Source organism: Silurus aristotelis, assembly GCF_946808225.1.
Source record: "Silurus aristotelis genome assembly, chromosome: 17".
NCBI lineage: Eukaryota > Metazoa > Chordata > Actinopteri > Siluriformes > Siluridae > Silurus > Silurus aristotelis.
In genome coordinates, this window is record NC_139590.1 from 1381053 (window position 1) to 1393552 (window position 12500).

The 12500-nt window shown below is 43.2% G+C and overlaps 1 protein-coding gene across 5 annotated transcripts in view; it reads left to right on the forward strand.

The window, feature by feature from the left end:
- med25 (mediator complex subunit 25) overlaps window positions 1–1153 on the forward strand; it is an 18287-nt gene extending 17134 nt beyond the window's left edge. For 3 of the 5 annotated variants that reach the window (XM_083566899.1, XM_083566902.1, XM_083566900.1), the window contains 2 exons: window positions 295–412; window positions 726–1153. In XM_083566899.1, the coding sequence (XP_083423025.1) occupies window positions 295–412; window positions 726–832 (225 nt within the window). In that variant the 3' untranslated portion in view covers window positions 833–1153. The remainder of the gene's footprint in view (window positions 1–294; window positions 413–725) is intronic. The other 2 variants (XM_083566901.1, XM_083566903.1) reach the window with 1 other exon arrangement.
- Window positions 1154–12500: the final 11347 nt, after the last annotated feature.

A 12500-nucleotide genomic window follows, 5' to 3' on the forward strand; every position in this document is an offset into this window, starting at 1 on the left:
ATTTATGGATGAATGGATTGATTGATGGATGAATGGATTGATTGATGGATGGATGGATGGATGGATGGATGGATGGATGGATGGATAGATGGATGGATGGATGGATGGTCACTGATTAAACTTGTAGTGAATCTGCTGAACCATATTTGTTCACCCGAATCAGTTCATGGTCATGTTTATGGTCATGTTTATGGTCATGTTTATGTTGTTTATGGTCATGTTCATGGTCATGTTCATGGTCATGGTCATGTGCTGATCGTTGCTGACGTTTGCGTTTCCTGTTTCCTCTCTCAGCAGAGTGCTGTGTCTCACATGCAGGGCATGCTCCCTCTGCAGGGTCTCAACCAGCCCATGGTGCATTCTACAGGAGCTGGTGCTCAGATCCAAACCCAGTGGAGACAGTCGATCCCAGGTGTGTGTGAGCAGGTGACACACACACACACACACACACACACACACACACACACACACACACACACACACACACACACACACGGTGAGCATGCTAGCATCAAAACTGTCACAGATTTAGCAATTTCAAAAAGTTTTGATGGACTTTCCCCACCGACGTTCCTGATATCTAAAATTTCCAAAACCGACATTCCTGATATCTGAATCCTGGTTGCTATGCAAACATGAATATTCGTAGTCTTTGGTGTTGCACGTGTGAAGGCGTACTGACATCCGTATCCTTCGCGTCTCACTTATTTTTTTTTCCTTTCCAGGTCAGATGATGATGAGCGCCGGTCCGAGGGGCGCGGTCACCCAGAACCCGGGCATGCCCCAGGTCTCGAGCGTGATGGAGGACGAGATTCTTATGGACCTTATCTGAGGAGTCTTGCGGACTTTCAAATGTATTTTTTTCCTTTCGCTTTATACGGAAGAAGCGCCGGTGGTTTGTTAGTGAGGTTTTATTTCCCGAAATCAAACCACCTAACGTTGTGGCCACGCCCACTTCCATTTAAATCGGATTATCCTTGTATTTTTTACGCTTTTACTTTCGCAGAGGTTTTTACTTTTCTCTTAAGTTGGGCTGCGCCGCTGATGCGGCCGTCGTCCTCGCCGCCCTCGCCGCCACCCTTAGCCGCCGCCCCCCAGCGTCCCTGCTGTTCTTTTAGGAAAATTAAATAAAGATGGTGCAGGTTTTTTTTTTGTCTGTCCAGCTATTTTTTTTTTGTCCCATAGGGAGACAAAAAGTTGGGGGGGGTTTTATAACTACAACAATACTGCCGTGTGTGTGTGTGTGTGTGTGTGTGTGTGTGTGTGTGTGTGTGGGCCTGAAATAGAGCGAGCAGTCGATTCATTTAATGCCTGTTTCTGCCAAACCGTGTCACAGTGTTAATTTTAACTACTCCAATATTTCGCGGAGTCGTACCGCGTCCCCTCAGTGCCAGCTCCTGATACCAGATGGCATCGTTTGGCTCTTATTCCTGGCACAACGCGCCATCAGGTCGACCGCATGCGCACACCGTCTGCAGAAATAGCACACGCACATGTGCACACACACACACACACACACACACACACACACACACTAAGCGTCCTAGGTTGGAAAACATAATCTCCTTTACCTCTTATCAGATGCTGAGATTTTACCACCATCTATAAGCCATTTTATATTTTATATAGTGTTTACTGTGTGTATTCTTTTTTGTTTTTTTTTTTGGGGGGGGGGGGGTAATTATCCTCGTTAATTTTTGCCGCCTCTTTTTTTCCCCCTATTAGTTAAATATGATCCGAGTTTACGCTCCAACCGAGCAACAAAGCCATTAATTTGCCATCAAGTTTGCTGCACGTCGTACTTCGCACAGCTGCGAATATCATGCACATGATTAACTTTAATCCTCGGAACAATTCCACAGTGAAGGAAAAGGAAAAAAATATACGAGGTTTAATTTAACTACACCTGGCAACCCGTTCTGGCTTTATTTTTTTGGGCGTGAGAAAAACTTCCAATTAACGTTTAGTGGCGATCCAGGAAGCTCCGCCCCCTATTTCTTAGTCACTTACACACACACAGTTTACAGGCAAAAGTATTAGAACACCATCCAGATGTTTCTCAAACTGTAGCTCAAAGTTTAAGGCACACCATTGTGTAGGACGTCTCTGGATGTGGAGGCAAGACATTTTCCCCGTGCTTGAACTTGGAGAACCCAAACCTCTTCCAGTGTGACAATGCACATACCTGTACACAAAGCTAGCTCTATGAAACCTGCTTTCCATGTGTTGGAAGATGTGTAAGATCTCCTGCTGTGGAAATCCAACCCTATTGGAATAAATGTTTTACGCTGACTGCATCCACCCAAGGAACCACCTCACCTCCATCAGCACCTGACGTAACTAACACCCTTGTAACTGAATGAATCTCCAAAAAAGCCTAGTTGAACATCATCTCAGAAGAGTGGAGGTTCTCCTAAGAGTTACTGGGGACATCAGCGACTCTGCTGAGATATAATACACATTATACAGTGTGTAAGGAGTCGCTCTGGAGTCAATCGAGTCGACTCAAACGATATGACTAACTCAAAAGCATCAGGTCTGTAGAGGGGATACCTCAGAGTGGAGTGGGAGGAGTCTCCAGGCAGGTGACCTCATTTTTGATGTTACTGATGGCATCATATTTCAGGTAAAGAAATTTGGACTAGGATTGCTAGCGTCATGACTTGACTCGAGGCGAGGTTTATGGTTTGGGTTTTGGTAGAAGGACTCACCCCATAACAAGATAAGAGGGTTATTCTCAGAATTAATATTCTCAGTCTGGTGGACCTCAGGATGATCAGGAAAAGCACACGAGCTCAGCTGGTTTGGACGATGAAAAGATTTGAACAAAAACCCTGATGTTGCGTTTTTCTTTTGAAGCATTGGAAAGAACTGAGTACGAGACGGATCACGCCTGAGAGGAGAAGATCTGCTTATCAGTCTTGAGGGCAGGTGAAGAGAGATGACACGTACATGATGTTTGTTAGCAGCGCTGTTGTGTTCTTCACAGTTTTTCACAACACCGTGAAGATGATGATAATGGAGCAGTCAGAAGTTTCGATTGGAAGTGTTCTTGAGTCGTCATCCTGAATGTTATCACCTTCCTGGAATGTCAGAAGATTAAGGCAGACCGTTGTATAAAATGCCTTGGTACAATTTCCAAACCTGCTCCTGTTCTTGCATGATGATACCTCGGTGCACAAATCCAGCCACATGATCTAACTCTGCTGAACTCAGAACTGGACCAGGAGCCTCCTCACCTCCTCCAACATCAGTTTTTGATCCCACTGATGCTCTTAATCATGAATGAACATGTAGCCATGACCCCAAAGCTAGTAGAAAGACAGAAAAAAAGAGTGGCGCTCGTTATAACAATTAACCTGATGAGACTGAGATGTTCATCCAGGACATGATGCTGTGATGGTCAGAGGGTTTACCTACTGTCATTTTGGACATGAATGTATGTACAACCCCAATTCCCAAAGTTGGGACACTGTGTAAAATGTAAATAAAAACAGAACCTTTGATTTTCGAATCTCATAAATCCATATTTTATTTTCCATAAATTCTTTTGGAAAAAATATCATTTTGACGGCTGCAACACGTCTCAAATAAGGTTAAATCTCATCATGCAATGAAGGCATGCATGAACATGATCCAGAAATGCCGCCATTTTCTCTGGGTCAAAGCTCATTTAAAATGTACTGAGGCAAAGTGGAAAACTGTTCTGTGGTCAGACGAATCAAATTTTAATTTCTTTTTGGTAACCATGGACACCACATCCTCCTGACTAAAGAGGAGTGGGAACTTCTGACTCGTTATCAGAGCTCAGTTTAAAAAGACGCATCTCTGATGCTATGGTGGTGCGTAAGTGCCTGTGGAATGGTAGATTACACATCTGGAGAGGATCCACAAATGCTGAACATGATATACAGGTTTTAGAGCAACAGATTATTGTTAATAATTAATATCTGAGCAGGACAATGCTAACGACATGCTGCATCTATTACAATCGCATGAGTTTGTGGCAGAAGAGTCCGGGTGCTGAACGGACCTGCTCTCTATACCTTTCACCTTTTAGAAACATTTGAAGCTGTTGAGCAGCTAAAATCCTGTACCAGACACATGTGGGAAAACATTCCTCTCCCAAAACTTCAGCAACTGCTCTCCTGAGTTCCCAGATGTCTACACAGAAGATGTGATGCTACACGGTGGGAAACACGGCCCACTCGGTCCCAACTTTTTCCAGATGTGTTGCAGCATTGTTTTTTTTCATCACTTTGAGAGCAGAGGCGTCAAATTTGTGCGTTTATCTGTGTATAGTTTCTATTGATCATGTTGTGAAACGTCCATGAAACACATTCTCACTGAAGTTCTGATGTGTCTGGAGACCGCAGCTGTGGATTCTGACACACGTGAACACGGCTTTTTGTGAAATCTCTTTCTCCTAAAAATGTGGGCACTTCAGCTTTCTAGGAATTATTTACAATCAGAGCAGCAGGACAGACAGAGAGAGAGAGAGAGAGAGAGAGAGAGAGAGAGAGAGCAGAAGAATGAAAACGAGTGAAAGAATGAGCAGCTAAGTGAGTCTGGGATTCTTTTTTAAATCCTGTTCCTTTTCCATCACTCACTCCAAGGTCACCGTACGCTCACGGCTTTCTCAAAGGGCTCTCAGACAAAATCAGACAAACTCATACGTGTTGCAGTGAACCTGAAGGTGGACCAGTTGCACTTGACCTGGGGTGACTTTTGTATGCCAAAACACACACACACACACACACACACACACACACACACATACACACTGGAGGTTTCTTTTCCCAACCTGAACCAGGTCCAGCTGACACTCGAATGCGTCTCTTCTCTGTTCTTTATTTTACTGGGTAAAAAAAAAAGGGTGTGTTTTGTAAATGAGATGCAATGAGTTCTCTAATCTGATTGGTCCAAAGGTTTGAATTTTATCTGATTTCAAAACGTTTTAAATTTTTTTATTTGATTAGCCAAGAAGGTATCAAATCGGACTTGTCTCGAAACTAATTCTTTGATCTTTTTGAAGGTTCTTAAATAAATTCTCCACTATGATTGGTCAGGAGGTGTCAATATAAATTCTTGAATTACATAAGTCCAAACGGTTTTAAAAACAAATTCTTGAATCTGATTGGTCAGGTGGTGTTAACATGAGTTCTCAAATCTGATTGGTCTTGTTGGTAAATTCTGGAATCTGATTGGTCCAGAAGGTATTTAAACCAGTTTGCAAATTTGACTAGTCAAACGGTCTTTCAAAATTCTTTTATCTGATTGGTTGGGAGATGTCAAAATAAATTCTCAAATCTGATTGGTCAGAAGGTCTCTGAACAAATTCTTGAATTCGATTAGTCAAGAAGGCTTAAAACAAATTCTCCAATCCTATTGGTCAAAATCGAGCCTCCTCTCTGTGTGTGTGTGTGTGTGTGTGTGTGTGTGTGTGTGTGTGTGTGTGTGTGTGTGTGTGTGTGTGTGTGTGTGTGTGTGGTACCTATTTTTCCGCCCCAGAACAACTCGGTGCAGTCACATTCTCTTACACAGACAGGAAGTGATGTTGGTCCCCATCACCCGGGAAACGGAGACTGTTGCTAAGAAACGCTGACACTAGGATTGGATTTTGAACTCTTGCCTCCATCCCCCTCTTTTTCTCTCTCTTTTTTTTCTCTCTTTTTCTCTCTCTCTCACTCACTCACACAGACACTGTGAAATAGAGGATCTTCTGTTTTCTCAGGACGGCTGCTCGTCGCACTCTCTCGCCCATCCGGGTCACGTCAGCATCCCCCTGAAAGCCCCCTCTTTCATTCTCTTCCCCCTTTTTTCTCCTTACCTCTGTCCTATCCTGCGTCCTTCAGCTGCCTTCACTGATGTCGTGTATTCGTTGGTTGAGTTTTTATGCTACAGGTTGTGTTTTATGCCGTGTGAGAAAGTGGAAAGTGGGCGGTGAATGGAGGAAAACGCTCCTCATCCTGCATCTCCTTTATTCAGAGAATAATTACTACATTAACGTCAGATGCTGACACTAAAGGTGAGGACAAACACGACAAACGATAGGCCTCTCCGCAGATCCGCTAATCAGGCTTTTACTCAGGCCTCACGTCAGCCATCCATCTCTTTATTATTGTTGTTCCACTGCGATTGAAGAAACTTTCACTGAGCAAAGCACCTGAGGAAACTCTGTTCAGGCTGCAGAGCGGATCTGTGCACAGAACTATCAAAACCAATTCTCCAATCTGATTGGTGGAGATAATCTTAAAACAAGTTCATAAATCTGATTGGTGCAGATGTTAAACAAATGTTTTATTCTGTTCAGAAGATGTTGAAACTAATTCTCAATTCCGATTGGACAGGAATAAACAAATTCTCAAATCTGATTGGGTGAAATCCAAATGTATTTCAATTCAACCTATTTTTTTTCTTGTATTGCTTGTTAACCAAAAAAACTAAAATGATTTGTAGTAAGGGTCAAGCAAAATACAGAGCGACCACCCCCTGATCCTAAGCCACGCCCACTCAACAAATCACATATTGATACCTCCTCCTGTGAGCCTCCATCCTGGGAAACTCAAGAAAAAAAATGTTGGGACGTATGTTAAATATGAAAAATGCTCCTATTTTCAATGAGTGTACAGTAGAAGGTCATGTTTACAGAAGTGGGCGTGGCTAAAAAGGATTTATATCTACTGAATATTAGGCAGGAAATGACTGCAACTGGAGAGAATGAAAGTGTGTTTAATGCATTCTGGAAAAAAATTCTGCTTCTTGATTTGATGGTCAGGTGACCTGAGAAACCTTCTTACAACAACTGGGAATCTCTTTCAGAGGTCATTAAAGATAAAAAAATAAAAGAATTGCAATTTGTGTCTGCTGAAGGGAGAAGGGATGGATGCCTCGGTGGTTTTGGTGAGAAAGCAGGTTGACGTGCAGGTCAGAGCTCCAGTGTGGTGTAGGATTTCGTCAGGTTCTGGGTAACGTGAGAGCGTTTGCTGACAGCAGAGATGATGACTTCAGTGTAATAACGCTGCGACGTGCGAAACACGAGCGGGTCAAAGGTCATGACAGCTGCCGGGATTCTTTTGATTTAAACCAAAAGAGAAAGAAAATTCTGACCTCTGTAAAATCCAGATGATGATTCCGATGTAGGAACATTATTCCGTCTATATTTGCAAAACGGTGCCGTTTCTGACGTCAGTTCGTTAATCAGAAAACAAAAGGGTGAAATCCCTCTTCCTGTAGCTGCTGTCTGACCCAAAGTGTTGCCTTCAGCTGAATCTTTTACATCAGTGTGTTTGATTGGTAATTCAGTGGTATTGGGAGATGGTAGTTCAGTGGTATCGGGAGGTGGTAGTTCAGTGGTATGGGGAGGTGGTAGTTCAGTGGTGTGGGGAGGTGGTAGTTCAGTGGTATGGGGAAAAATATGAAAAATGGAAAAAAATGAAAAATATGAAAAATGGTGTGGGGAGGTGGTAGTTCAGTGGTATGGGGAGGTGGTAGTTCAGTGATATGGAAAGATGGTAATCCAGTGGAATGGGGAGGTGGTAGTTCAGTGGTATGGGGAGGTGGTAGTTCAGTGGTATGGGGAGGTGGTAGTTCAGTGGTGTGGGGAGGTGGTAGTTCAGTGGTATGGGGAGGTGGTAGTTCAGTGATATGGAAAGATGGTAATCCAGTGGAATGGGGAGGTGGTAGTTCAGTGGTATGGGGAGGTGGTAGTTCAGTGGTATGACACTGCTGAGCTCCTAAACAAGGCCCTTAACCCTCAGCTGCTAAGTTGTTGTTCTGAATAAGGACGTCTGCTGAATGGCATAAATGTACAGGTAGTCGTCGACTTACGATCTATGCAACTTACAACCATTCGACTTTACGACCACGTGCGACAGTGCGTACCAGCTTCCAGCATCATTTTACAGTACTGTACATATAGCCTACTCTACTTACGACCAAATCGTGTTACGACCGGTCTGTCGGTCCCAATCGTGGTCGTAAGTCGACGACTACCTGTAAATGTAACTGAATCCCCAGAACAGAGGTGTAAGAATAAAGCAATGGGGTAGTAATCAGTGCAGTTAAATTGTGAACCTTAAACAAACATACACAATCGTGATAAAACACATGCTAAGGTCTTTAAGCATTTACATTTATGGCATTCGAAAGACACCCTCATCCAAAGCGGCTGAGTAATTGAGAGTTACTACACTCCTTGCTCAAGGGCCCAGCACTGACAGCTTGGTTGTGCTGGGATTTAAACTCGTGACCTGATTCGACCTCCAATGCCCTAACCACTGACCTATCACCTCCATACTCCTTAGGTATCTTTTATTTTCCCCAATCGCAAAAGCACTACCACCACCCAAAAGATCTCCATCTCAGCACAATGAGAGAGGCATGGGGGATAGGAGAGGTGGGACAGGTGGGAACCCACTGGCTAAAGCTCCAGCATTCCTGAAAAGTGAAAAGCCCTCTCGAGATGTGCTTTAATGGTTATTAGCTTTAGGAATTGAATGTTATGACTGTGGGATAAAAATGTCAAAAGGTTAAAGCAAACCATATAGGATTATTTTGAAATTTAATCTGTGGTTACAAAAAGCATCAAAAGACTGATTCCTAAATAAGAAAAAGAAAAACAGGAGATTTTATTGCAGTTTACAGAACAGTGTTTTTTTTTTCTAATAAATGACCTTCCAGGGACAGAGAACATGCCTTCTCCAAGGAGCAGGGATGGGAATGGGGGACGATTCCACAGAGGAATGAAAATTGCCTGGAGCGAGACGGGCCAAAACTCCTTCTGGCGTCCTTGAGGGAGAATAAGAAAAACTCATCGTGCCAAGGAAAGCTTGTTTTATAACATCTCTACAGAACCCCAGAAACTGAGACGTGTGAGACGCTGCGGCGCTTCGACCTCCTACCAACAGCCATAAACCTTTATTAGAGAGAGAGAGAGAGAGAGAGAGAGAGAGAGAGAGAGAGAGAGAGAGAGAGAGGAAGGACGCGGTCGTCTGCTTCATTTACATCACCAGAGCCGCTGCAGCACTTCCACTGTAATGCGTTGGTTCGTTTCGCAGTGAAATATCAGCAGTGTGTAACGGGAAATATCTCGTTAAAAACTTTTCCCTTTGAAAAAAGAATATAAAAAAAATATGGTGGGCGGAGCTAACATCGTTATCATAACAATGATAGCGTTTCATCATTTAAGCCCATCAAACACCAACCTAGTGAGAGGGTGGTCCCCTGAAAACTGAAAAGCATCACAGCCTCACAGTTCAGGGTTGTCTGGACTTTCCATCCTACTCAGAGTGCACTCCTGCCTTTTGCCCTGCAGTGGATATGAAAGGTTTACAAAAACATAGCGGATTCTGGTTGTCATGTGGGTTGAAGTTGAAGTGAGGTTGCTTCTCTGATTGGTGTTGATCTTTGTTTTTGTCCACTGTAGTAAAACTGGAAAACCTCGGGAATTACAACCTCAAGCCAAAAAATTTCAATCAAGTTAGATTAAAATTTCATTCTCAAATGTATGTAGCATGAAACCACCGATTGCAGTGAATTCCAACGAAATAGTCATAATTATTCGTATTGTATTATCATGTATGTGGCCAGTGAAATAAAAAATAGTATGAGAATGAGGGAGGCATTCTGATTGGTTGTTTAAAGTTTCATTGTGTTTGAAAGCTGGTGGTTCTACCAGCACTTAGTTATGAATTTCCAGCCAATATTTAACCATTGTTGTTCACTAGGGTGTCTTTTGTTGTAGCTTTTGGATGTGGTCTAGTCAACAGTGAATTGTTTTTTGTGGGGGTTTTTTGTTGAGAATTTGCTGTAGTTATAGAAATGGTTTCTAAATCTAACCATGTAAACACCAAGTCAATAATGAGATATTAGGTTCTGTGATTTGTGTTTTATGTCCATGGCTGGTACTTGGTTGTTCTCAGGTAAGATTAGCTAATAAAAGCAAAGCTAGCAACATATACCTACCAAAAGCATTAAAGACATGTACATCATTCCACGCTTTATTTTTCTTTGTAAAGAAGCCATAACTGAAGGTATATAACTGTAAAAACAAGGTTGTTTTTTTTCATTATTTTCACAGATCTGAGGTGTCAAAACCGAGTCATCAAAGCCAAGGCAATGGACCAGAGTCATCAAAACCAAGGTGTTAGAAATGAGCTGTCAGAACCAACGCATTAGACCAGAGCTGTCAGAACCGAGTTATCAGAACTAAGGCAATAGATCTGACTCTTTCAAACCAAGGTGTGAGAAATAAGTTGTCAGAAACAAGGGAATTTACCAGAGTCACCAGAATCGAGTCCTCAGAAATGAGGCATTAGAACCAATGCCATAGAATTGAGTCATTAAAACATCGTCCTCAGAATGGGAGAGTCATTCGCACCAAAGTGTTAGAAATTAGCATTAGACCAAAGTCAACTGATGCAAAGCATTAGAACTAAATAATCAGAATTGAAATGTCAGAGCATAAGCATCAAAACAAAGTCTTTAGAACTGAGTTGTCAGAACCGAGGTGTTAGAAATTATTTGCTCGAATCCAAGACATTAGATCAGAGTCATCATAACTGGGGCATTAGATCTAAATTATCACTATGAAGGAGTTAGAACCTAGACCTCAGAACCGAGGTGTTAGAAATGATCTGTCATAACCAAGACATTAGATCAGAGTCATGAGAACCGTGGTGTTGGAACAGAGTTGTCAGAACTGAGGCAATAGATTTGAGTCAATAGAATCGACACACTGGACCAGAGTCACCAGTGGGATTGTAGAGAATTGCCCTCGTTACAGAGTCTTAACGAATTTGAGTATTGGTGAGAAAATCTAATGGTACATGAGCTTAGAATTGAGTGAAAAAGTGTTTGAGGACTTTCACTGGGCCCATCACTATCTCCCCAAGGTTCAAACTTACAACTTCCTGCCGATTAGTGCAGATCGTTTAGAAGACGAACGCTGTGGCCTGCATCTCATCTCGTCTCATCTCGTCTCATCTTGTCTTGGGTAACAGCCTGCAGTGTCCACGTTGTCATTCACTTTCTCTTGACTGGACACACACATTCGCTCACACAGTCTCACAAGGGACAAGGAGGAGTCCAAACACAGCACATGGCCAGCGTGCGCGCACACACACACACACACACACACACACACACACACACACACACACACACACTGCGGAACACCCCGGAAGTGTGGGATTGGGTTAAAAAACAATAGGCAACGATAAGATTAGCTGAGGATGGAGACAGAGAAGGAGATGGAAAGATCCGGAATGATTTTAACACAGGAGGTTCGAGAGGGGGTTTTGTGTGTGTTTGTGTGTTTGTGTGTGTGTGTGTGTGTGTGTGTGTGTGTGTGTGTGTGTGTGAGAGAGAGAGAGAGAGAGAGAGAGAGAGAGAGAGAGAGAGAGAGAGGGAGGGAGTAAGGGATATCCACTGCACTGTTGTGTGACTGGAAATTTAATGGAGAGCGAGCAAGTGAGCGACGGAGGGAGGGACGGGAAGAGAGGAAGGAGGCAAGCAGAGAGAAGGGGCCAAACATCCAGCGCTATAGAATTCCACAATATGGCCTTCGTTAGCATGAGGTGGTGGAGGAAGAGGAGGATCAAGGGAGGGATGGAGGGAATAAGGGGACAAGGAGAGAGAGAGAGAGAGAGAGAGAGAGAGAGAGAGAGAGAGCTCTAATGTTCTCACTGTGTCGTCAGTGCAGTGGAAGCTTTATTGCAGACAGATGAAGAGGAGAGTGTGGAGGTGCTTCAGGAGCATACTGATTTTCAAAACCCCTCCCTACAAACACACACACACACACACACACACACACACACACACACACACACACACACGTCCACCCTGCCAATCCGAGGACACGCCGGTCAAACAGGAACGCGTGAGACGTGCTCTCCATTGTCCACAAGTAAAAATCGCAAAGCACCAAGATGATAGCGGAGAATGTGGAGTGATGGGGAGTGTTCCAAATCCGTTGCCTCCACACTAGTAGAAGTGCACTACCTGTTGTATATGCAATAAGACACGGCTCAGGGAATTGCACTATGCAGTGCATAACTGTATATAATGTCTAATTAATTAACGAGTACTCGATGTAGTGCATGAGGGGATGCAGAAGATAATCTGATTTCACTCTTTTAAGCTCTAAGTGAACGCATCAAATCGAATTCACTTACGGTATATAGGGACTGGACGGGGTGTAAATAGTACCATTCGAAAACTACCTAGTGCACTACAGCACACTATCAAGAACAGCACACTTTCCATCCATATGTGGTTCCTCTCAAAACTTGAGGCTCACAAATATATAGGACATCTTAGGATATGGCATGAAATTTTCCCTTCACTACTAGGAGACCCAACCTGTTCCAGCATGAGGATGCGCCTGTGCACAAAGCTAGCTCCATGAAGATACTCTTTAGATACTTTGGAAGATATAGAAGATCTACTAAAGAGCTCCGACCCTATTGACCAGCTTTTGGGTTGAACATTTCAGGCTG